Genomic DNA, 21165 nt, shown 5'->3' with positions numbered 1-21165 from the left:
CTCTGTGTGTCTCTCATGAATTAAAAAAAAAAAAAAAAAAAAAAAAAAGAATAAATGGAGAAGAAATATGAGGTAACGATGGCCGAAAACATTCCAAAATTAATGACAGATTCAGGAAGCTCAGAGTAGGACCAATATCACGTAGGATAAATACCAAATATCTATACATAGGATTTTTTTTTTTTTAAGATTCATTTATTTTTTAGCTCCTGGGTGGCTCAGTGGTTAAGCATCTACCTTCAGCTCAGGTCATGATCTCATGGTCCTGGGATCGAGCCCCGTGTGGGGCTCCCTGCTCAGCGGGAAGTCTACTTCTCCCTCTCCCTCTGCCACTCCCCACCCCCCAACTCGTTCTCGCTCTCATAAATAAATAAAATCTATACAAAGATCATTTATTTGAGAGAAAGTGTGCGTGAGAGGAGGGGCAAAGGAAGAGGGATAATCTCAAGCAGAGTCCCTGCTGAGCACAGAGCTCCACTTAGGGATGGGTCTGAGGACGCTGAGATCATGACCTCAGGGGAAACCAAGAGTCAGCCTTAACGAACCCCGCGACAGAAGCCCCATCCATATGTAGATGTATCTTATTCAAGCTGCATAAACCAAAGACAAAGAGAAAATCTTGAAAGAAGCCAGATTAAGAAATTATTTTACAGAGAAAACTAAGAGTTACGGCTACTTCTCAGGAACATGCAAGAAGAGAGGAGTAAAATCAAGTGTCGAAAGAAAACCCCTACCCACCTAGAATTCTGTATCTGGCAAAACTATTCTCCAAAACTGAAGGAGAAGTGAAAACTTTCCCAGATCCGTAAGCATACTTCGGAAATGCATCTCTTCTACTTTTTATTTCTGAAACAAATTGTAGTCCAGGGATCCCTGGGTGGCGCAGCGGTTTAGCGCCTGCCTTTGGCTCAAGGCGCGATCCTGGAGACCCGGGATCGAATCCCACGTCAGGCTCCCGGTGCATGGAGCCTGCTTCTCCCTCTGCCTGTGTCTCTGCCTCTGTCTCTCTTTCTCTGTGTGACTATCATAAATTTAAAAAAAAAAAAAATCAAATTGTAGTCCAGGGTTGTTAGGTGGGTAAATCAGGAAAGGGGTCGTTTCCAAACTTGCCTTTCCGCCTCCCTTTTTCAAATCATTTATTGTGATGTGTTAGAAACTGCACCCTGGAAACATTATTTTTTTCTTTTCTTTTTTTTCCCCCCCTGCAAACATTTCATTTTGAATCCGGAGAAGCTGAGCGAGAGAAACGGGGTTACTTGACGCTGAAGCGCAAGTTAGTAGCCACTTGGCATCTGAACGCAGCTCTCCTGACTTATTTCCAACTGTCATTCTGTTGTCTGAGCTTGAGCCTAGTTAAAGCTATCTTCCCTGGCGGTGCGGGGGGATGGGGAGAGGCGAATTTACGGAGTGCGAAAAGCAAACGATCTGGGAAGGTGTTCTAAATCCGCGCTCCGCCCCTAAACCAACGCAAGCCGGGACTACAACTCCCAAGCTGCTCCGCGGCGGGAGCGGAGGGAGGCGGCCCCGTGCGCCTGCGCGGTAAGCGGAGACCAGCCGGGAGGCGAAGCGGGGCCAGGGCCGCCGGGCCTGCGCCGTTCGCTGCTGCGGGGCCTCTCAGCCGCTGGGCCCGCCGCCGCCGCCGCCGCCATGCCCATGAAGGGCCGCTTCCCGATCCGCCGCACCCTGCGGTACCTGGGCCAGGGGGACGTGGTGTTCAAGGACTCCGTGAAGGTCATGACGGTGAACTACAACACGCACGGGGAGCTGGGCGAGGGCGCCAGGTCAGTCGGAGCCCTCGGAGGCCGCCCGGGGCCGCGCGGACCGGCCGTGCGCGCTGTAATGACGTGCTGGTGACGCTGAGCCCGGAGCTGCTCTGGGTGCGCCCGAGCCTGACGCGGGCCTCCTGGGTGGGTGCCGTTGGCCCCACTTCACAGACGAGGAGACTGAGGAGCAAGCAGCCTGCTCCAGGTTCCACAGCGAGAAGAGGACAGCAGGGCCACGCTGTGCCAGCCGCAGTCGCGACTGAGGTGGGGGCGCGGAGGGCAAGGGCCCGTCCCCGTCCCCCATCTCCCCTCCTCTCCCCCGGCGGGGGACCGGCCGACCGGGCGGACCCCGGGAGGCCGGAGCCTGGGAGCCTCCTCGACCCCCCGCTACCTGTGCCTGGCGGGCGGGCGAGCGGTGGTGGTGGGGGGAGGGGGGTGCTGCGGCGCACGCTCCGCCCTGGACGGAGCCGGGCGGGGGCCACAGACCCTGTTCAGGTGCCGGCTCCAATACCTGCTGGCTTGGGCCACTTGCGCCTCGTCATCGGCCCCCGCTGCGATGTACAGCGGCCCCCCCAGAGCCGCTGCGGGGATGCACTGAAGGAAGTGACGGCTGCTAGCCCTTCTGGGCCTTTTGTGCGCCTCGCGGCTCTTGAGTGTCGGTCGTGCATTGTCTCTTGTGACGTTCACGGAAGCCGCATGGTTTTCCCCATCCTAGGGACGGAGAGACTCAGAGCTGGTAGGTAACTTGCTTGCCAAGGTACCACGCTGGCTGGTGAGTGGTGGTGAGTGGCAGCGGCGAGCCTGCTTCTCCACGGCAGGGCGCATCCCCCTTACAGTCGCTTATGTCAGCTGTGCAGCCCCGGGCTCCTTACCCCGCCCCGCCTTCCCCACCTTACACTCCGTGAGGTGGTTTTTCTGCCTGGAGCGGAGCGGGAACTCCTCCAATGGAAGCTTAGAAATGTTTGAATAGAACCTTGGGCAGGAGCGGGGCTTTGGGTTTTGGAGGTGTCCAGTGTAAACTTACAGAGTGCCTAGTGACCGCTTGGCCCGGTGCTGTGAGCTGGGAATTCCGCGGTGCCTCATCCTTCAGAAGCTTTGGGACTGTGTGTATGGGGTGGATCAAAGTGGGGCGGGGGGAGTGCTTCCAGTAGGGTAAGGCCCCCCATGGTGGGGTGCCTTTGCTGTACAGCTGTTCAGGATAGCTGGGAGCTGCCTCCAAGCCACTTGTCCACGGGTGAAGCCAAGACCTTGTACCTGCTTGAATAGGATCAGCTGGGCTGAGGGCTTCTGGAAGACCTGGGGTGAATGGGCACTCAGATGCTCCTTCCTAACCCACTGTGCATCCCATTGATTCACACTGGGAGTCCGCAGAGGCTAGGCAGTACCAGGAAGGCGGGAGGCAGTCTGGATGGGGCCCGCTCCAGTTGGAAAACGGGCACTATCAGGAGGGGCCATTCACTGCTTGGCTACAGCTTAGTTATGTGGGCTCCATGGAGAATTTCTGACTTGTCAAGAAGCCAGAAATTCAGATTTTTATATAGATCTCTGGTTTTTAAATGAGCAGTCTATCAAAATAGGCCTGCAGGCCTTATCCTTGGATGTTCACATACTTTAATTAGGAGCCATGCAGCCATTCTGAGCTTCATTGTTCTGAATGGTAAAGGCTTGCCTGTCCCACATATGTGTGCCCTTAGGGATTTCGTGCCCTTGGGTTGGAGTCTACCTGACTTGCTCTTTCCAGCCCCACAGGCCTTTGCTTGTTCATGTGCCCTTGGCATTTCAACTGTCCCTCCCTGGATTGCCTCCATTCCAAGTGCCAGTATACAACCCTAGGCCAGCCATACTCTTGGGTGTCTGCTGGGTGTGTGGGGAGCTGCCTTCGTGCCTGAGGGCCAAGTCCCTGCTCACCTCTGCCAGATATTCTTGCCCTTCAGGTGCAATAAGAAAAGTAATAGCTGCTAGCATTTATTGAGTACTGTGTCCAGCCTGAGTCTTAGGATCTAGATGAATTTGGTAACTTGATAGTGACAGAAGAGTGTGGTTGAAGTCCAACGGCACATAGCCCTCGTTCTTTCATTTACTGGTTGTGTGACCTAGGGCAGTTTACTTCCCTTTTCTGACCTGTTTGCTTAGTTATAAAACCCCACCCTGCAGGGTCGTTGTGAGGCTTCAGGTGTTAAAATGCCAAACAAGATGTCTGGCCATGTACAGCAGGTGCTCAACTAAAGGTTACCTACCATTATCAACTTTCTTCCCAGATTTCAAGAACCATTTACAAATTCCTCTCCAGGGGCACCTGAGTGGCTCATTTGGTTAAGCATTGGACTCTTCGTTTTGGCTTACGTCATGAGATGGAGCCCCACATTGGGCTTTGGGCTTCCCACTCAGTGGGGAGTCTAGAGATTCTCTCTCCCTCCCCACAGTGCACTCTTTCTAAAATAAATCTTTAAAAACAAAATACAAACAAAAATTCCACAGGAATTTTGGGTGTGGGCAGTTCCAGCATGGATATGCCCTGGTTTCTTTTTCCGATGTTGGGATTGTCTGTTGTGGGGTGGGAATTGAGCAGAGATGTTGTAAGCCCAAGAAGGTAAATGCAGCTTTGGAGCTTCCAACCTTTTTTTTTTTTTAAAGATTTATTTATTTATTTATGATAGGCATAGAGAGAAAGAGAGGCAGAGATTCAGGAGGAGGGAGAAGCAGGCTCCATGCCGGGAGCCTGACGCGGGACTCGATCCCGGGACTCCAGGATCGCGCCCTGGGCCAAAGGCAGGCGCCAAACCGCTGAGCCACCCAGGGATCCCCCTTGTGTACTGTCATGATCAGCAAGGCTTATAGTAGGACTTTACCTCCATTCCTCCCCTAGAGGCAACAACTTTTACAACTCTAACCATTTTATTAGAGTTTCCCTTACATAGTTAAATACCATACTTAGAGAGCTGTTTCTTCATTTTCTAGCTTTAGGCTTTATCTGTGGACTTGTCACTGTGGGAGATGAGAATTCAGCTCTTTCCCCACCGTTGGCATTCCCTAAACCAGCCCATGCATATTACTCAGCTCTTCATCCTCCCAGTATGGTCGTTTCAGAATTTTGATTAGAACAGTATTCAGTGTTTAATTAATACAACTTTGCGAACACTATACACAGTTGAACCAACTACAGTAGTATGGTTATTTTTCCTTTTTGTTCTTGCAAAGCCTTTTGTTTTCCCTGGAGTTAAGAATTGTCCTTGCTTCTTTTTTGTTTCACTTGCAGATTCTGCCGCAGTTAAGGAAGTTTCCCCAAGTAAATGGTCACACAGTTGCCTTCTGTTGATTATTAATTTCATCTTCTTAAAAGTGAATTACAAAAAAAAAAAAAAAAAGTGAATTACAATCCACTATGGACTTTTTGTCCTGCATTGGCAGCATCTTGGCATAAACATTGAGGCACCGAGCAGTAACTTGTCCACTCAGCTGAGAAGTAGTAAAGCTAGATGATTAGGTTTCTGTCCCATGTATCACTCGCACCTCTCTGTCATCTGACGTGTGGGGCAGGATAGCAGCAGGAAGGAGAAGGCACATTTAAATTAGTATCATTTGGGGAACCTTTAATTAAGGGACTATTTACAGAAGTATGGGCAAAGGTGGGGAAAAGAAACCATAAGGAACAGTGCAAGACCTCAGGTCTAGGTTGAAGTGAGAGGGAGAGGGCTGCCTAATAGGAGCTTGGGACTCTGCCTTTTCTTTCCAGTCTTGCCAGCGTTCACTGTTGGCCAAACCCAACATGAAGTCAGAGGTCAGGGAAGCCCGGTCCATGTATGTTAGCCCTTGAGGATGGAAAGCAGATGGAGAGGGATCCAGATATTTGGCTGTGTCCTAATTAGTCCTCTCAAAGGATGTTTGTTGTTTCTGTTCCTTTGCTGTAACAAATAATGTCTTTGCATTCAAGTATGAAAATACCTAAAAGCAGTGAAATCACTAAGTCAAGATCTATGCTTTTTAAATTTTGCTAGCTCCAAATTGATCTCCAAAGAGGTTTAAACCAATTCTTAGGGTTTCTTGCTTTCGGTAACTTGTTTTTTTGTTTTGTTTTTAATCTTCAGCAATTTAACAGGTGGAAAGGGATCCTATTTTAACTAACATGACTGTTGGGAAGGTATTGAGAATCTATTCATAAGATGATAGGCTATTTGGGTTTCTGCCTATTTGTGGCTTTTGTTGTTGAATTGTAAATCTTATTTTTAAAAATTTTACTTATTTATTTATTCATTTTAGAGAGTGTGTGTGTGCCAGTGAGTGTGCCTCATATGAGCTGAAATCAAGAGTTGGGCAGTTAATTGACTGAGCCACAGGATGGCTCTGTCACTCCTGGTTTGTAAATCTTATTAATAATGTGTAAAACTTTATCAAAGGAATTGGCCTTTTGTTTAATGTTTTACAAACATTTTTCTTTTGGTTTGGCAACTGTTGATTTTGTTTCTGGTAAATTTTGCCATATAGAAGTTTTAAGGTGATCCTATTTATCTGTGTTTTAAGCCTAAGTTTAGGGTTTCCCTGCTCATAGATTGTAAAAATACTCTCTGGATTTGGTTTCATTTATTTTTAAATTATGGTACAATTTACATGAAGTGCACAGCTGTAAGTATACAGCTTGATTAGCCTCTGCTTATGAATGAATACATCTGTCTAACCACACAAACTCTGGGACATCTTATAGTTTTATGTTTATATTTAATCTGCTAGGTGAGTTTTTGGTTAGTGTGCAGTGTGAGGTAGGGATACAGATGATACAGATGTCTTTTACCTCAAGTGACAAACCATAAGTCCTGACACCCACTGTTCAGAGAATATACTAATAAATTCCTGACCGATCCTTTTCTCTGCTTTTTTGTGGGGCAGGTTCCCCTGAGGATCAGATGAAAGTTCTTCACATTCTCCCTCAAAAAATACAGTGGGCAGCCTGGGTGGCTCAGCGGTTTAGCGCCGCCTTCAGCCCAGGGTGTGATCCTGGGGTCCCAGGATCGAGTCCCATGTCGGGCTCCCTGCATGGAGCCTGCTTCTCCCTCTGCCTGTGTCTCTGCCTCTCTCTCTGTGTCTCTCATGAATAAATAAATAAAATCTTAAAAAAAAAATACACAGGTGTACAGCATTTCAAGTCAACTGTGTTTCACAGGTTTGATTTCTTCCCTTTTGCAGGAAATTTGTGTTTTTCAACATACCTCAGATCCAGTACAAAAATCCTTGGGTACAGATCATGATGTTTAAGAACATGACGCCGTCCCCCTTCCTGCGGTTCTATCTGGGTGAGTGTGGCCTCTGCACAGGCCAAGAGGGTCTTTCCTCCTATCTCTTCCTCCCACCATAGTGCTTGAGGGATCTGAGATATGGGCTCTTGTAAACATCCCTCATTTCCATCATTGACTTTGGACCATAGCATACAGTGGCCACTGAGGTTTGGACTCTTCCCTCGTTGCTCCAGCCTCATCTCCTGTTGCCCCCACATCTTTTATGTGGTGCCTCATACTGTACAGCTGGTTTTTCCAAATTCCCTTGCCACAGTTTGCTTTGATGCCTTTGCTCATGCTGGTCCGTCTGCTGGAAATCCTCCAGCAGCTCCTCCAGCTTATTGATTTATTTTTAAAATCTTCGGAGACTCCACTTGGGCACCACTACCTTTAGGAAGCCCTTCTTGCACCCTTACATTGGCCCTTCCATATCTCCTCCAGCTGCCCTGTCAGGGCAGGCCACATCCTCTTGAGCAGCGTGTGTATCTGTGTGTGTCTTCTCTTGGCTGCTCACTTACACAATGCTTTCCTTTTCCCATGAGGAGCTGAGTGAATGTTTGTTCGGTTATACTGGGCTCAGTGCCTGGAAGTCAGACCAGATGTTTGGCCCAGCTCTCTACTCAGTCATTGTGACCCTGAGCGAGTAATATTCCCTGTGCTTTATTCTCAGGTGAAGGTCCAACACCCGCCTTACATGGTTACAAGAACCAACTGAAGTGTAGTTGGGAAATGCTTTAGGGAGCAGAATGCTACTGCTCTTAAATTCATTCAGCAAATAGATATGGGTGTCTGCTGGGCCATGCACTGTGCCTGGGGTGTCAGGGAGCCGGAGAGGACAAGGTCTCTGCCCTCATAGAGATGATATCCTAGCAGGCGGAGACAGAAGACAAGAAACTTACCCATTCAGTGTCAGGGGACAACAAGTGCTATGAAGGAAAACTAGAGTGAGGTTAGGTGGCTGGAGAGAATAGTGGTGCTGTAGCAGTTTTGTGTATGTATTTTGTGTTTGCTTTTAAAAAATTAATATCAGGGACGCCTGGGTGGCTCAGTGGTTGAGCGTCTGCCTTCGGCTCAGGTCATGATCCCGGGGGTCCTGGGATCAAGTCCTGCATTAGGCTCCCCAGGGGGAGTCTGCTTCTCCCTCTGCCTGTGTTTCTGCCTCTGTATGTGTGTGTCTCTCATGAATAAATAAATATTCTTTAAAAAATAAAAAAATAAATAATGAATTTCATTGAGGTATAATTTGCCCATAATAAAATACCCTGGTCTTTTGAACATAAATTAATGAGTTCTGACATGTGTTACGTACCCGTGTTCCCACTTTTTAAGTGATGATTCGGAGCATTTCTATTACTCCAGAAAGTCCCCTTGTGCTGCTTTCCAGGGAATTCTCCCTTCCCCCAGAGGCACCCACTGTTCGGACTTTTCCTCTTTTTTTTGTTTTTAAAGATTTTATTTATTTATTCATGAGAAACAGAGAGAGAGGCAGAGACACAGGCAGGGGAGAAGCAGGCTCCATGCAGGGAGCCCGAAGTGGGACTCGATCCCAGAACTCTAGGAATGGGCCTGGGCCATGGCGGCGCTAAATCGCTGGGCCACTCGGGCTGCCCGAGGACTTTTCCACTGTTCCAAACTTCGTGTAAATAGAGTTTCACAGTGTCTGTTCTTCTGTGTCTGGCTGTTGCTCCGCATGTTTTTGAGAGTCATCTGTTACGTGCATCGGTAGTTGATTTCATTTTTTGTGCCAAGGGCTGTTCCCCTGTAGGAACATTCACCCATATTGGGTTTTTGTTAAATAAATGCCAAGACAGAGTTAGAAGTAGATTTGTTGGCGATAAAGAGAGTTGGGAAGGCAGGGAAAGTCTTCAGATGGCAGAGCATGTCAGCCATCTCTGGAAGGAGCAGAAGGGGGAGGTCTGGATAGGAGGTGCCACAGATGGTGGCACAGGCCTGAGCCAGGTCGGGGCCACCCAGCAGGATGTTCCCGCAGCGCGCGCGGGGCAGGAGTGGCTGGTGGCCGGGTCCTGGGCAGCCAGGCTGTGGGCTCGCTGCTCCCCATGTGGGCCTCCATGGCGGTGGGGGGCTGTTTCTAGTTTTTACAATGTTGAATGTGTTTTATGACTACTGTGAAAAATATTTAAAAAACATGTCATTTTCCAGGTGTTTGGTTACAAGTCTATAGAAGCCCAGTGGATTTTAGTGTGTGGGCCTTGTGTCTTGCAGCCTTCCTAATAAAGCCACTTATGACTTCTAGTAGGTTTTCTTTTCTAAATTCCTTAGGATTTTCAGCATACACAGTCATTCCATCTGCAAATACAGTTTTACTTCTTTCCAATCTTTTTCTTTCCTTTTCTGTGTATTCATTGGCTAACGTGGCTGTAATATTTCTCATTTTTACCAGCTATATTAGGAAAGTTCCGGTTACTCTGCACCCTCATTGGCGCTTGTATTACACATTTAAAAATTTTTCAGCCAGTCCAGTATCTCCTTGTGGTTTTAGTTTGCATTTTCTTTCTTTTTTTAATTTTTTAAAAGATTTTATTTGACAGAGCATGAGCAGGGGGAGGGGTAGAGGGAGAAGGAGAAGCAGACTCCCCTCTGAGCAGGGACCCTAACGTGGGGTTCAATCTCAGGACCTTGGGGTCATGACTTGAGCTGAAGACAGCCGCCAAACTGACTGAGTTGCCCATCCATGTGCCCCTTAATTTGCATTTTCTTAATGACTAAAGGAAGAATATCTTTTCATGTGCTTATTATTAACTGTTGTAATTTTTGTTTTTAAATGTTTATTCAAATATTTTGTATTTTTAGTTGGATTGTCTTAAGGAGTTGTGAGAGTTCTTTATATAGTCAAGATACAAGTGCTTTATCAGATATATGTGTTATATTTTCTCCCAGTCTATGGCTGTTAGTACCCTTTTTTTAAAAAAAGTTTATTTTTAAACTTTATTTTTATAACTTTATTTTTAAACTTTTAAAAGCAAAGTTTATTTATTTATTTATTTATTTGGGTTTTTTTTTTTTCAAAGTTTATTTATTTTTAAGGCTCCACCCAGTGTGGTGCCCAAACTCATGACCCCGAGGATCGGGAATTGGATGTTCCACTGACTGAACCAGCCAGGTACCCTAGCTTTTAGGATCTTCTGAAATAGAAGTTTTAAACTTTGATGAATTTTATTTATTACATTGCTTCTTTAATGGACCATGTTTTTGATGTCATACCTAAAAAATCTTTGCCAAGGAGGCTAGGAAGACTTTTTATGTTCTCTTCTAAAAGTTATATAGAGGTTTTTTATACATTTAGGTCTTTGATCCATTTTCAGGTTTTGTTCTTTTCTTTTTTGTTTTCCTTTTTCTTTTTAATTTAATTTTTTTTAAAGATCTTCTTTATTCATGAGAGACATAGAGAGAGGCAGAGATACAGGCAGAGGGAGAAGCAGGCTCCATGCAGGGAGCCTGATGTGGGATTTGATCCTGGGACCCCAGGATCACGCCCTGGGCCGAAGGCAGATGCTCAACTGCTGAGCCACCCAGGCGTCCTGATAGTATGCTTTTGCATGTACCTCAAATTTGCTCATGTTCAGAGAAATATGGAAAGGAGGGGTAGCATTATGGGTTCTGTAGGCAAACATATTTATCTTACCGTTCAAACACTGAGTCACTAAAGGCAAACTGGTCACCGCCCTTTGAGGCTGAAGAGCCGCTGCATCCTCAGCCACTTTCTGTCCCCTTCCGTTTCCCATTTCCAGATTCTGGGGAGCAGGTCCTTGTGGATGTGGAGACCAAGAGCAACAAGGAGATTGTGGAGCACATCAAAAAAATCTTGGGGAAGAACAAGTGAGTTGCTGGGCCTGACCTGGAGGGGGGTGAATGTCTCAACTCTGAGGGAAGGAGGTAGAAGGGCACTGGGGGCACACGCCAGCCGAGCCCAGAGCACAGCTCCATCCAGCCTTGCTGCTCCCCACGCCCCCAGCTGTGTGACAGTAAGTCAGTGAGCCTGGAGCCTGGAGCTGGGAGAGCTCTGCTGCCCTGGGCTGTGCACTGGGCCCCACAGGAGGCTGAGGTGCTATAGAAATTGGGGCGGTTGCAGCCACTAGTCCTTGAGACATTCCTGGGAGCTGCTATCTAACCCTGGGATGTGTTGGGATCCGGCCTTTCTCCAAGTGGATGGGAAGAGGAAAGGGAGGGAAGCCAAGAAAGTGCCTCTTGGAGGAAGCGCACAGAGGCCTTCACAGGCCCCTTCCTCCTGCCTGCAGCTGTGCTGAGGCCAGCCTGCTTTCCTGCTTCCCCGTTGAGCTGGGAGGCCTGTGGAGAGGGGGGGGCCTAGGCTTTGGGGTTGAGGAGGGGTGGGGAGGCGGGAGGCACAGCGGAGCCAGGCGTTCCGGCCACCAGGGGTGCATGTGGTGGCCACCAGGGGTGCATGTGGCGAGAAGTGCACACCAGGTAGAGGCTCTCAGTGTGCTCTTTGGCAGGGAAACCCTGGAAGAGGAGGAGCAGGAGAAAAAGCAGCTTTCTCACCCAGCCCACTTCGGGCCCCGAAAGTACTGCCTGCGGGAGTGTATCTGCGAGGTGGAGGGGCAGGTCCCCTGCCCGGGCCTGTTGCCGTTACCCAAGGAGCTGACCGGGAAGTACAAAGCAATGCTGAAGGCCAGCACCCAGGACTGAGGCCCAGGTCACACCCTGGGAGGGTGTCCCTGGAGGGACTCTGAACAATCTGTGCCATAAGACCGTCCCCTTCACACACCTGTGTGCAGCGACACAAGAGGGTCGGGGAGGATCTGCAGTGGAGCTGCTAGACGTGGGCTCTGCTCTGTCAGGCAATAAAATGCTTCCTGGTCTCCAGCACTGGCGTGAACCTGGTCTGACACACAGGAGAAAGGCCCGCGTGGGGATGGGGATGGCAGTCCAGGGCCACAGCCTGCTGACATCCCCTGTTGGTCCTGCCGCCCTTTCCTGGTCTCCGTTGGCTTTGATTCTTCTTCCAGGCCCTGCTCAGGAGAGTCTGGAGCCGCTATGCTTGGCCTGCTAGGACCTGGCTGGAGCTACATGGTTGGCAGTGTGCCAGCCACCTCCACTCGGGCTCCATGGGCTTTTTCAGAAATCCCAGGGTAAGCCTCTGCGAGTGCTCCCCATTTACGCTGAAGCCAGCCAACTTTCCTCCGAGAGGCCTGGCTGCAGGCGTGCCAGCAGTGCCAGCGGTGCTGGGGGCCCTGGTGACAGGCACAGGCGGGGAGGCGGCTTCGGGGCCCATTCACAGGTGGGTTTGCAGCCTGCGGGGGTGGGGAAGACAGAGGGTGCTGGCTGGCCGAGACTTTGGGGCTCTGCTTTGCAGGCTGGTGTTGGAGGCTGCCTAGGTCTGTCCTCCTGCTCATTCAGGCCTTACTTTGTAAGGTTTGGAAGACAGGTGATGGCTTACCGGGCGTCCGCCTCATTCTTTCCTCACGGGACACGGACCATACTGTCACTGAATGATGCTGGTTACCTCAAGGCTTAGCTGGTCAGAAGTGAAGGTCTGGCTGGGCCCGGGAGCTGTTGAGGCGGACACGGAGACTGCCCTGGGACACGGCAGCTGGCCACTTGTGGCCGGCAGGAGCCAGGGGAGCCGGGAGGTAGCCTGCATGGGAAGTGGTGTGGAACCAGGTTTTAGAGAAATGTTGGGGATCAGCCCATTATGTTGGGAGGGATCGGGCTCCTCTTACACTTGATGCCCAGGTTGTGGTTTACTGTGATTTTGTGCCAGCCTGGGGCTCAGGGGGATGGCTGGTGGGGCTGGGTGGGGTGGCGGGCGGGGTTCCGGGATGGCTGCAGGCTCACTAGGGTGGTGTCTGATGGCAGGTCCGCACCACGGGGCACCCTCCATTCAAACCCTTCCTGTCTTTCTAGTAATCCCACCCAGCTGACTGCAGCTGTCGCCTGCCCAGTTGCCAGGGCTTTGCGGAGAGTTCCTCCTTTGGTCTGTCTGCACAGCAGGTGGGCCAGTGCCCGGGAAGTGCCCTTCCTGCGAGAGCCCACAGGGTGCTCAGAAAGGTTGCTGAGCAGGAAGCAAGAGTCCTGTAGAGAGAAGCGTCTAGTGCCTGATTGGGGCGGGGGCGGGGGCTATTGTTTGCAGACTTGAAATAAACACCACTAGGGGGCACTGTTGTCCCTTGAAGTCACTGTCTTCTAGGATGGGTTTAAAATTTATGTAAATGAAGGAAAAGGGACCCTTGGGTGGCTCAGTGATTGGGCGTCTGCCTTCGACTCAGGTTGTGATCCCGGGGTCCTGGGATCGAGTCCTGCATCGGGCTCCCCGCAGGGAGTCTGCTTCTCCCTCTGCCTGTGTCCTTCATGAATAAATCAATCTTAAAAAAACCCACAAACCTATCTGGTGCCTTTGGGTTCTGCCAAGAATCTGACTTTGGACCTCCAAATCCTCAGCAGTAAATGAGCGGTCCACCTGACGTTCTTTCCAACTGCTGCAGCTTTAAGAACCCTTTCATTCTGGATCGTCCTTACACTTATGGGCGGCATCTGCTGCCCTGTGGCCTGGCTCTGAGCATCCGTGTGGTCTGGCAACCCGGGGGTGCTCTGCTCCAGAACCAGCTGCCTGGCTTTCTGACCTCCACACCAAAGGGTGGCGCCCCTGGAAAAGGCTACACCTTTCCCACAAATGGGGTTTACAATCCGACCGGGCCAGCAACGTGGCCTCTGACCCCAAGGGTGCTTCCTCACCATCTACCTGGGCTGAGCCAGTGCGGCGCCCCTGGGGGTCAGGCATTACTGGTATTATTATTAGAAGAAATGAGAAGATGCACATTAGTCTTTAACTCACTTTTTTAATAGTATAAACCTCATTTAGGTAGTAGTATTAAGCCACAACAATAATGCCACATTGAAACAGCATTTAATAAAATGCATAAAGCTAATTCATGCACTGCAATACTCTATATACAAACACAACAATGCAAATTCTTCTTCAAGACTGAAGACATTGATTATAAAATTCAGTTTAAAAAGAACATGCTATTTTTTAAATGCCATCACATAAACAAAGCTGATTTTAAGCTACAGCTTTCCACAGGTTTTAAACCTGGAATTAAAATGTAATGGCATAAACAGTATTTTTCTATATCGTGAAGGGCAGAAGTTACAGAAACGGTCCCACGAAAATCTAACACCCGAATTTTCCTTTAACATGTCTTTTAAAAGGGCTGGAAATGCAGCTAAATTTTAACAGAGAGGTCCAAACTGCAGGTAAAAACTATGTACTATGAAAAATGTGCAGCTTTTCAGTTATAAAACTAGTTGAACACTGGTTTACAAGAGAATGGGGAGAACGGAGACTGTAGAAAAATATTCCAGCACTTGAGTTGTATGTGGCGGCAGCATCTGAGTCCATGGATGCTCTGGTCGTTAAAATGGTAATTGAGTATATGTTCCTAAGACAAGCCATTTGTAACATAAAGTCTACTACTTCCAAATGTTATCCAATATTAAGCTTTATCATAGTCTGTCAGTTGGTAAATGTCGCTGAACATTTTTTCCCAATGTTTATAGCATTTTTTTCTATGCTGTATGTATAAATATTGAGATACCAGAATATTTGGCTTCTGAACTGAAGGTATAGCTGGGCCTTAGATATATCTCAGGCATTCCCCACCCCTGTTTTTAATTCAAAGTTTAATTATTCTTAGATTGCTGTTAAGATCCCCCACTCCCCCACCAAATGAGAATTTTTATTTTGAAGATTCATTTAGAGACTGTCAGGCTTCCTCTTTTAACTGGAAAGCCACCTTCAATAATAGTGTGATTGTCGTGACAGGCGAGGACAGGGGCAAGGGTCAAATGCACACTGTTGGATGAGGCCAGGGAAGTAGCAGGAGCATTTTTCTTTTTTCATCCAATAGAGAGGAAGCTGAAGGCTAAGTGACCCACCGTCTCACAAAAGGCACTGAGTACTATGATCTCAATGAAGTGTTTTCAAACATTTCAGTAGCTTATTTAAAAAACAACCAAAAACTGAAACCAGAAAAGCTGTGGATTATGTGAGTTTTTGCAGCTGTCCAGGGACTCCCTTCGGCGGGCCCCGCTCACCAGGTCTGGAAGCAGCTACGCTGGGCCCTGGTTCCCGAGGGCCATGCCTCTGTTTAAAGCCCAATTACGGGGGAAAATCAACCAGGATAGACCTGGACAAGGACAATTTGGCATCTGTAGCTTTAAGGGCACAAATAGCCATATTAAAATGTCATTTTTATCTGAAAATTTTAAATCATTTTACAGAAAGAATTTACATTAGTGGGTTTTATTCACATGCTACAGTTAGAGAAGTAATTTAAAATTTGTAACTTCTACGCCAAAAGTTACCATATTCATGCTTATTTTAAAAGACTACTTGGTAGGCTTTTTTCAACTCGCATTAGAGATGGGAATCTGTTGAGTCACAGGGCAGCGCCCGCCTTTGCTAAGTCCAGAGCGAGCGTAGACCTGGGAGTCGGGGCCCCAGCACAGCCCTCGCGGAACCTCCGGACCACGTGACAGCGCGGGCCTGGGAAGGCGGACCGCTCCAAGCACCTCGTTCCTTCCAGTTAGGCCAACCAGGCACGTGGCAGCCGGCTAAAGATCCCCACCCAGTTTTCGACATTAGGATAAGTGGTCCTCTAGCTTTCGGGCCATGGTCCGAACCCGGAGAATACACAGCAACGTCCTCCTGTCCGGGCCTCTGCTGTCCAGCACCTGCCCTGGCACAGAGTGGAGGTTCTGCCTCGGTGGCCTTTCCCAGCCAGGCGCACCCAAGGGAAATTGGAGTCAAAATGGCAAATCCATCCTGCTGAGGGACCTTGGAACATCCGTATAGATTTACTTTAGCGACTCTATCATAGACTCTCTTTAAAACATAAGGAAACTTTGGATACATGGCTACATGTCTGTATACATAATATACATCTATGTACACGTACACACACTATATACACTGTACATATATAGGATATAAACACATGTACATTCATTCAGTCATACAAGCCTATAAATCTGTACACGCACAATGCCGCTGAAGGGACCCCAGGGCTGGACACGCCAAGTGTGCACTGGCGGGAGGCACACGTGAGGATGTCCAGAACCCCGTGTACAAAAGACCCAAACCCTTTCTATCTCGATTAGGGCTTGGCTTTACAAATTTACATCAAAGTTAAGACATTTCAAAGAGCCGTACAATCTAGAGACTGGAAATGGGACAAAGGAGTATGTGGGCATCTGCCCTGCCTGCTCCAACCTTTCCAGGATCTAAAGGGCACTACCCCCCCTACCCCATCGCAGCTGGGAGAAAAGCAAACGTCTGAAGATGACACTTTTCATGGCCTAGACTTTGAGAAGGGTTGAAATGTTATCTACAGCTACCCCTGCACATGAGGCCCCTTCCACGGACAAGTGGGCAACAAGCTCTGGACTGTGATTTGATCACGTCCTGGAATCTGAACCCACTGCAAAGGGCTGCTTGCTTGGCAGGCAGAGGGCAGGCTGGGGCAAGACTGCTCTACTGGAAACTCCCCCAAAGGATTAGGATGTGGGTCCCACCCCAGATTAAAAGCACTAGATATAGCCCTTCTAATTCTTAGCTCCCTGCCCCGGCTATCCCCAGAACAAGCAAAGCTGCTAAGTATGTACTGTGGCTGCAACCATGTGCTCCAGCAAGTATGCAGCCACTTATCTGGGAGCCTAAGAGAAGGTGCGCCCATTGCTCTCACCACGGCTGGTGGCAACTGCCTCAGAACAGAGTTCACATTTAATACTGACAAGCCAGAAAATGATCCCCCTGAGGGCATTTACATAACCTCTTCAAGTGACTACACCTGAAATTAAATATAAAACCCCAAACAACAAAAGAACCCCAACCCCAGCTTCATGGCAGAAATTAGATAATAAATAACAGTAACCCCCCAAGAGACACACATACAAATCTCAAATCAGAAGGGTGGAATACCTGGGAAGTATCATTGGCTTGCGTAATTTGGACTTTTTCTAAGTCTCTTCCTGTCCGGTTTTACAATTCTATGTAATGACCTCCATAATTTTAATACCTAACATTATCTGAGACCCCTCTGGAAGAGCCCACGCCATCGAGCAGCAGTGGTGTGTACTGCTCTCCCTTTAGCCAGCGGACTTCCCCTGACAAGGGGGAAGGGCCAGGCTAGCAGAAGGGGCGTGTGTGCAGGCTGTGATGAAGAATCCGCTCGGGGCTCATTTCACTCACACTCCATGGGAAGAAGGCTGGCCTTACTTAACCAAATCTAGACTCCTAAGAACTACTACTAAGGGGTAAAAGCCTTGTGAAAGCTGAACCTCAGGATCTGCCTGGGATCCCGTTCAATTCAATTCTTGACTTTGGGCTTCTCTTAACCAATGTGACAAGACAGGATGGATGGAGCTGCTGTCAGAGGTGTGAAATGCTTTGGGGCAGCAAGAAATCAGCTTGTGTGAACATGATCCTTAGGGAAGAGGTTACTTCAGAGTAAGGCCGAGAGGATCTGGGAAACTAATGAGTGTTTAAGGCCCCAAAAGGTCTGCTGCAATCAGCCACCACCAGTGAAGGGACGCAAGGGGCACGAATGGGTCAGAATCAATGACCCTCCAAGCTAAATCAATTTTTCTCTGGGGCTGTCCTGCCAGAATGCAGCACTCACTCGCCAGAATGTTGAGTGTTCTTGCTGGTTATCACCTCTACCCCAAAACCCTTTAGCAGTGTTGTTGGGACCCCAGTTGAGGTCTTGGCTTAGCTGTCCCCATACCTGAAAGGCCACCTTGAGTCTACCAGCTGAATGGACACACCACTCTCAGGGCCACCCCCAGGAATGAGGGCTGGGCCTTTCCTGCAACACCCAGATCAGGGAGATGCGACATAGCATGTATCCCCAGGGACCTGCTATGTGATCTACAGACATGCTTACATTAAAAAAAATAAAAAGAACAGGAAAGAGGCAACTTGCTATGTAAGATGCATAAACACAGTTAAAACTACCTCCTGCTAAAATCCTTCATGAGCAGAAATGAAACAGACCTGCCCTAACTCTGTTGTCTTGGCTTTTTTTTTCTCCTCTCTTAATTTTGAAATTTAAATCACTTTGAAGTCAGAAAACCAAAAATTTAAGCTGGCAAAATTAAATTCTTTCCATCATTTTATAACGGGCACCCCTATTGTGTCCAAAATTTGCTTCCAAGACATGGACTATAAATAATATGCTTAAATCCAAACAGGAATTTAGAAGCTGGAGATACTGTCCCTGCTTAATTCCCACTAACGACTTTCACCAAGTGCTGTTGACACTTCAGCACAGAGCAGTCTGTTCTGTCATAAGCCAGGGGCCGGCTGGCTACCTACAGGGCCCTGACAAGGGCCTGGGCCAGACCAGGGGGGTGCCTGTGAGCAGGGCAAGTACACCAGGGTCTCTGTGGGTGCCATCTGATGAGAAGGTCTGGGAGATGCAAAATTAACTCGAGCCATGTTCCCTTAATCTGGGTTTGCACCGAGGAAACCAAGAGTTCCTGACCTGGTCTTGGACAGGCCACTTCACTCAAGCAGGAAATGCCTGCTGCTTACACCCTTAGGAATTTATGGTGCTCTTCTCTAGACAGAACTTCCTTATGACTGCCTTCTGTTCTTGTAACGATGGTCGCTTTAGATTAAGAGAAAGAAGGTAACTGGGGAGTTAAGGTTTTTTTTTTTTTTTTTTTTTTCATTTTTCTTTTCTTAAGGAGCAGGTGGCCTGCTTCTGCATCTATCACCTAAAATGCTCCCGGGTTCCTTGCTGGCACACACCTGGGGAAATCAAAGTGCATGGTGTACCAGTACTATTCAAAGACTTGCCACCAGAAATGCGGAGTCTGGAGACACTTTGGAAAACCCTTACACTTGAGGTCAACAGAGAAACCCTCCATCCAGCCATACGGCCACCGCCGCCACCCTGCCAGGCAGCAAAATCCTGTACCCCTCCCCACTCCCCCGCCCTGAATCACCTCCAGGCTCAAGTGAACCGCAGGAATACAGGCCCTTCTCTAAGGGACGTTTGGAATGGGAACCCCTGAGAAGGGAACCTTTGTATTCCTCCAACTGAACAAGCAACTGCCCCAGACTGCATTCCGGAATTGCTATCGGGTTCAAAATGCCCACCTTGCACTGTTTAGTCAGAGGCTCTGTCTGCCGTGAGGGGTGGAGGTGATGTGGGGACGTTTTCGGTTGCCACAGGAAGTGGCAGTTAAGGTCTGACTGGCTGCAATCCAATTCTGAGAACCAGTCACGAGAAGAGAGCCCCAGGTTTGGGGGAGTCTGCAGAGGCCAGTCACAGACTAGAACCAGAGCTCAGCGAGCCTGACAAGCATCATCAGCTCAATAGCTGAGGAAGCTTCCGGTTTAGGTCACCACCGACTGTGCTTCCACACTCCCACTTACTGCATGATACACATGAGCCACATTTTCATTCGCTCATCGGAATTTAGTTCAACACCACCAATGTGTGCATACAATTAGGAATGATGCCATCTTTTCTTAAACATAAATGATTGTCTCCTGTACCCTAGTGCGTTTTCACAGAAATTATTAGCATTTCAGCAAAAGACATATACAGTTTTCCATTTGTCCTGCCCATAGGCAAGATGTTGCTAACATTACGCATTGATAAGAAGTGCTTAGAAAGTGCTAATATTATTACCCTGGTAATTAGTAGCTATTAATTCCAAGGACATTTTTAATATATATACACACATACTGTTCTCTTAGGTTCTTTTAGTTTTGTTTAATACTAGTCTCTGACATTATAAAACTCTGTTTTTTGCCCTTTGAGAATTTCTAAATTTTACAAATTGGGTTAAAAGATTGTTCCAAAATCTGCTTCATCAAAAGGCATTAAAACATTTCTTATGGCAGGAAAGGATCCTACTAGTCTTTTAGTTGCTATTGTTTGGGATTAACAGATAAGAAGAAACCAGGTAGGAAATGGCTAACATACTGGAAATATTTGCACATACCAAAATACCACTACTTTTTCTCTGTATCTGAGCGGTCCTGGGAGGATCCTTTTGCTTCTCGGCAGGTGTGTGGTGCGCACTATAGACTGGCTCCGGTGATTTGGCCGTTATACTCTGCTGTCTCCATCTTGAGGATGTAGGGGATTATGCTGTCTATCGACACATTGCCAATGAGACCAGTAAAAAAAAGTTCTTCTGTTATGTTGGAGCTCATCAGCCTGAGTGCCGGCAGGCGAACGAGAATCCGGGCCAATCTGTAAAAGGGAGGGTCCTTAGAGAAAGGGGATTCACTGCCCTTCAAGACTTCTCCCAGGACAGGCTCCCAGGACTCTGACTGCACTGCTTGGAATTAAACCAAACAGACCTATGATCTATCCCCTGGATTTCAGATTTCAAGAGTTTCTCTTGTAGGAATTTACCATGAGGGGAAAAAAAAAATACACAACAAAAACCTAAGGACAAAGATGTTTGTACACGTTTCCTTCAATGTTTTTCCTACCCCCACCAAAAAAGAAATAAAGTATGGTGTGTCTCCATATAAAATATCACTATATACCCACTAAAAAGTATAAAAAAAGATCTCTTTTCAGTTAAGGAAAGAAGTCCATGATGTACAGCTGAATAAAAGCAGAATGGAAAACAGCAAGTACAGCACAGCCTCATTTGTGTACATTTATTTGTGTGACAAGCAAAGTATTCGGAAGGATGTTCAAAACGAGAATGGTTGTCCTCTGGATTTGGGGACTTAGAGTGCTTTTATTTATTAAAACTTCTTCTGTATTACCCTAATTCATAGTGTTTGTACAGCATTATAATTAAAAAATCAAAAATAAAGCAAAAAAATTGTCTTCATTTTGAAAACACCCTGGGTGGGCACACTGTGACATTGTCCTGGTAGGCCACTGACACTGTACTTGAAGCATGTGACTGGCCATTCCATAGCCACTGCAGAGCCACGTGTGCAAGGATGCTCACTGCGGTGCCAGCCCCATCTGGAAACAATCTACATTTTCATCAGTAGGAAAGTGTTAAAGAAATTACAGCATCTCCTTAGCCACAGAAAATGAAGTATGCTCAGTTGAACATTGAATGAAAAAAGGGTTACAAAACCTTACTTTGTATTTTATGATTCCAATTAC

At 47.8% G+C, this 21165-nt stretch overlaps 2 protein-coding genes across 9 annotated transcripts in view; one reads left to right on the top strand and one right to left on the bottom strand.

The window, feature by feature from the left end:
* Window positions 1-1540: 1540 nt before the first annotated feature.
* On the top strand, window positions 1541-13389 carry MRPS25 (mitochondrial ribosomal protein S25). Its single transcript, XM_026016902.2, has 4 exons — window positions 1541-1781; window positions 6942-7048; window positions 10780-10867; window positions 11503-13389. Exons 1-4 carry the CDS (start codon window positions 1648-1650, stop codon window positions 11693-11695), a joined length of 522 nt encoding a protein of 173 aa, XP_025872687.1. The 5' UTR covers window positions 1541-1647; the 3' UTR covers window positions 11696-13389.
* A 436-nt stretch (window positions 13390-13825) lies between these two features.
* Window positions 13826-21165, bottom strand: part of NR2C2 (nuclear receptor subfamily 2 group C member 2) — a 99060-nt gene continuing 91720 nt past the window's right edge. For all 8 annotated transcript variants that reach the window (XM_072720237.1, XM_072720236.1, XM_072720234.1 and 5 more), the window contains one exon: window positions 13826-20280. In XM_072720237.1, coding sequence (XP_072576338.1) covers window positions 20106-20280 — 175 coding nt within the window. In that variant the 3' untranslated portion in view covers window positions 13826-20105. The remainder of the gene's footprint in view (window positions 20281-21165) is intronic.

This window comes from Vulpes vulpes, chromosome 9 (assembly GCF_048418805.1).
Source record: "Vulpes vulpes isolate BD-2025 chromosome 9, VulVul3, whole genome shotgun sequence".
Taxonomy (NCBI): domain Eukaryota; kingdom Metazoa; phylum Chordata; class Mammalia; order Carnivora; family Canidae; genus Vulpes; species Vulpes vulpes.
The sequence above is the reverse complement of the archived record's forward strand: the minus strand, read 5'-3'. Positions and strand labels throughout refer to the sequence as shown.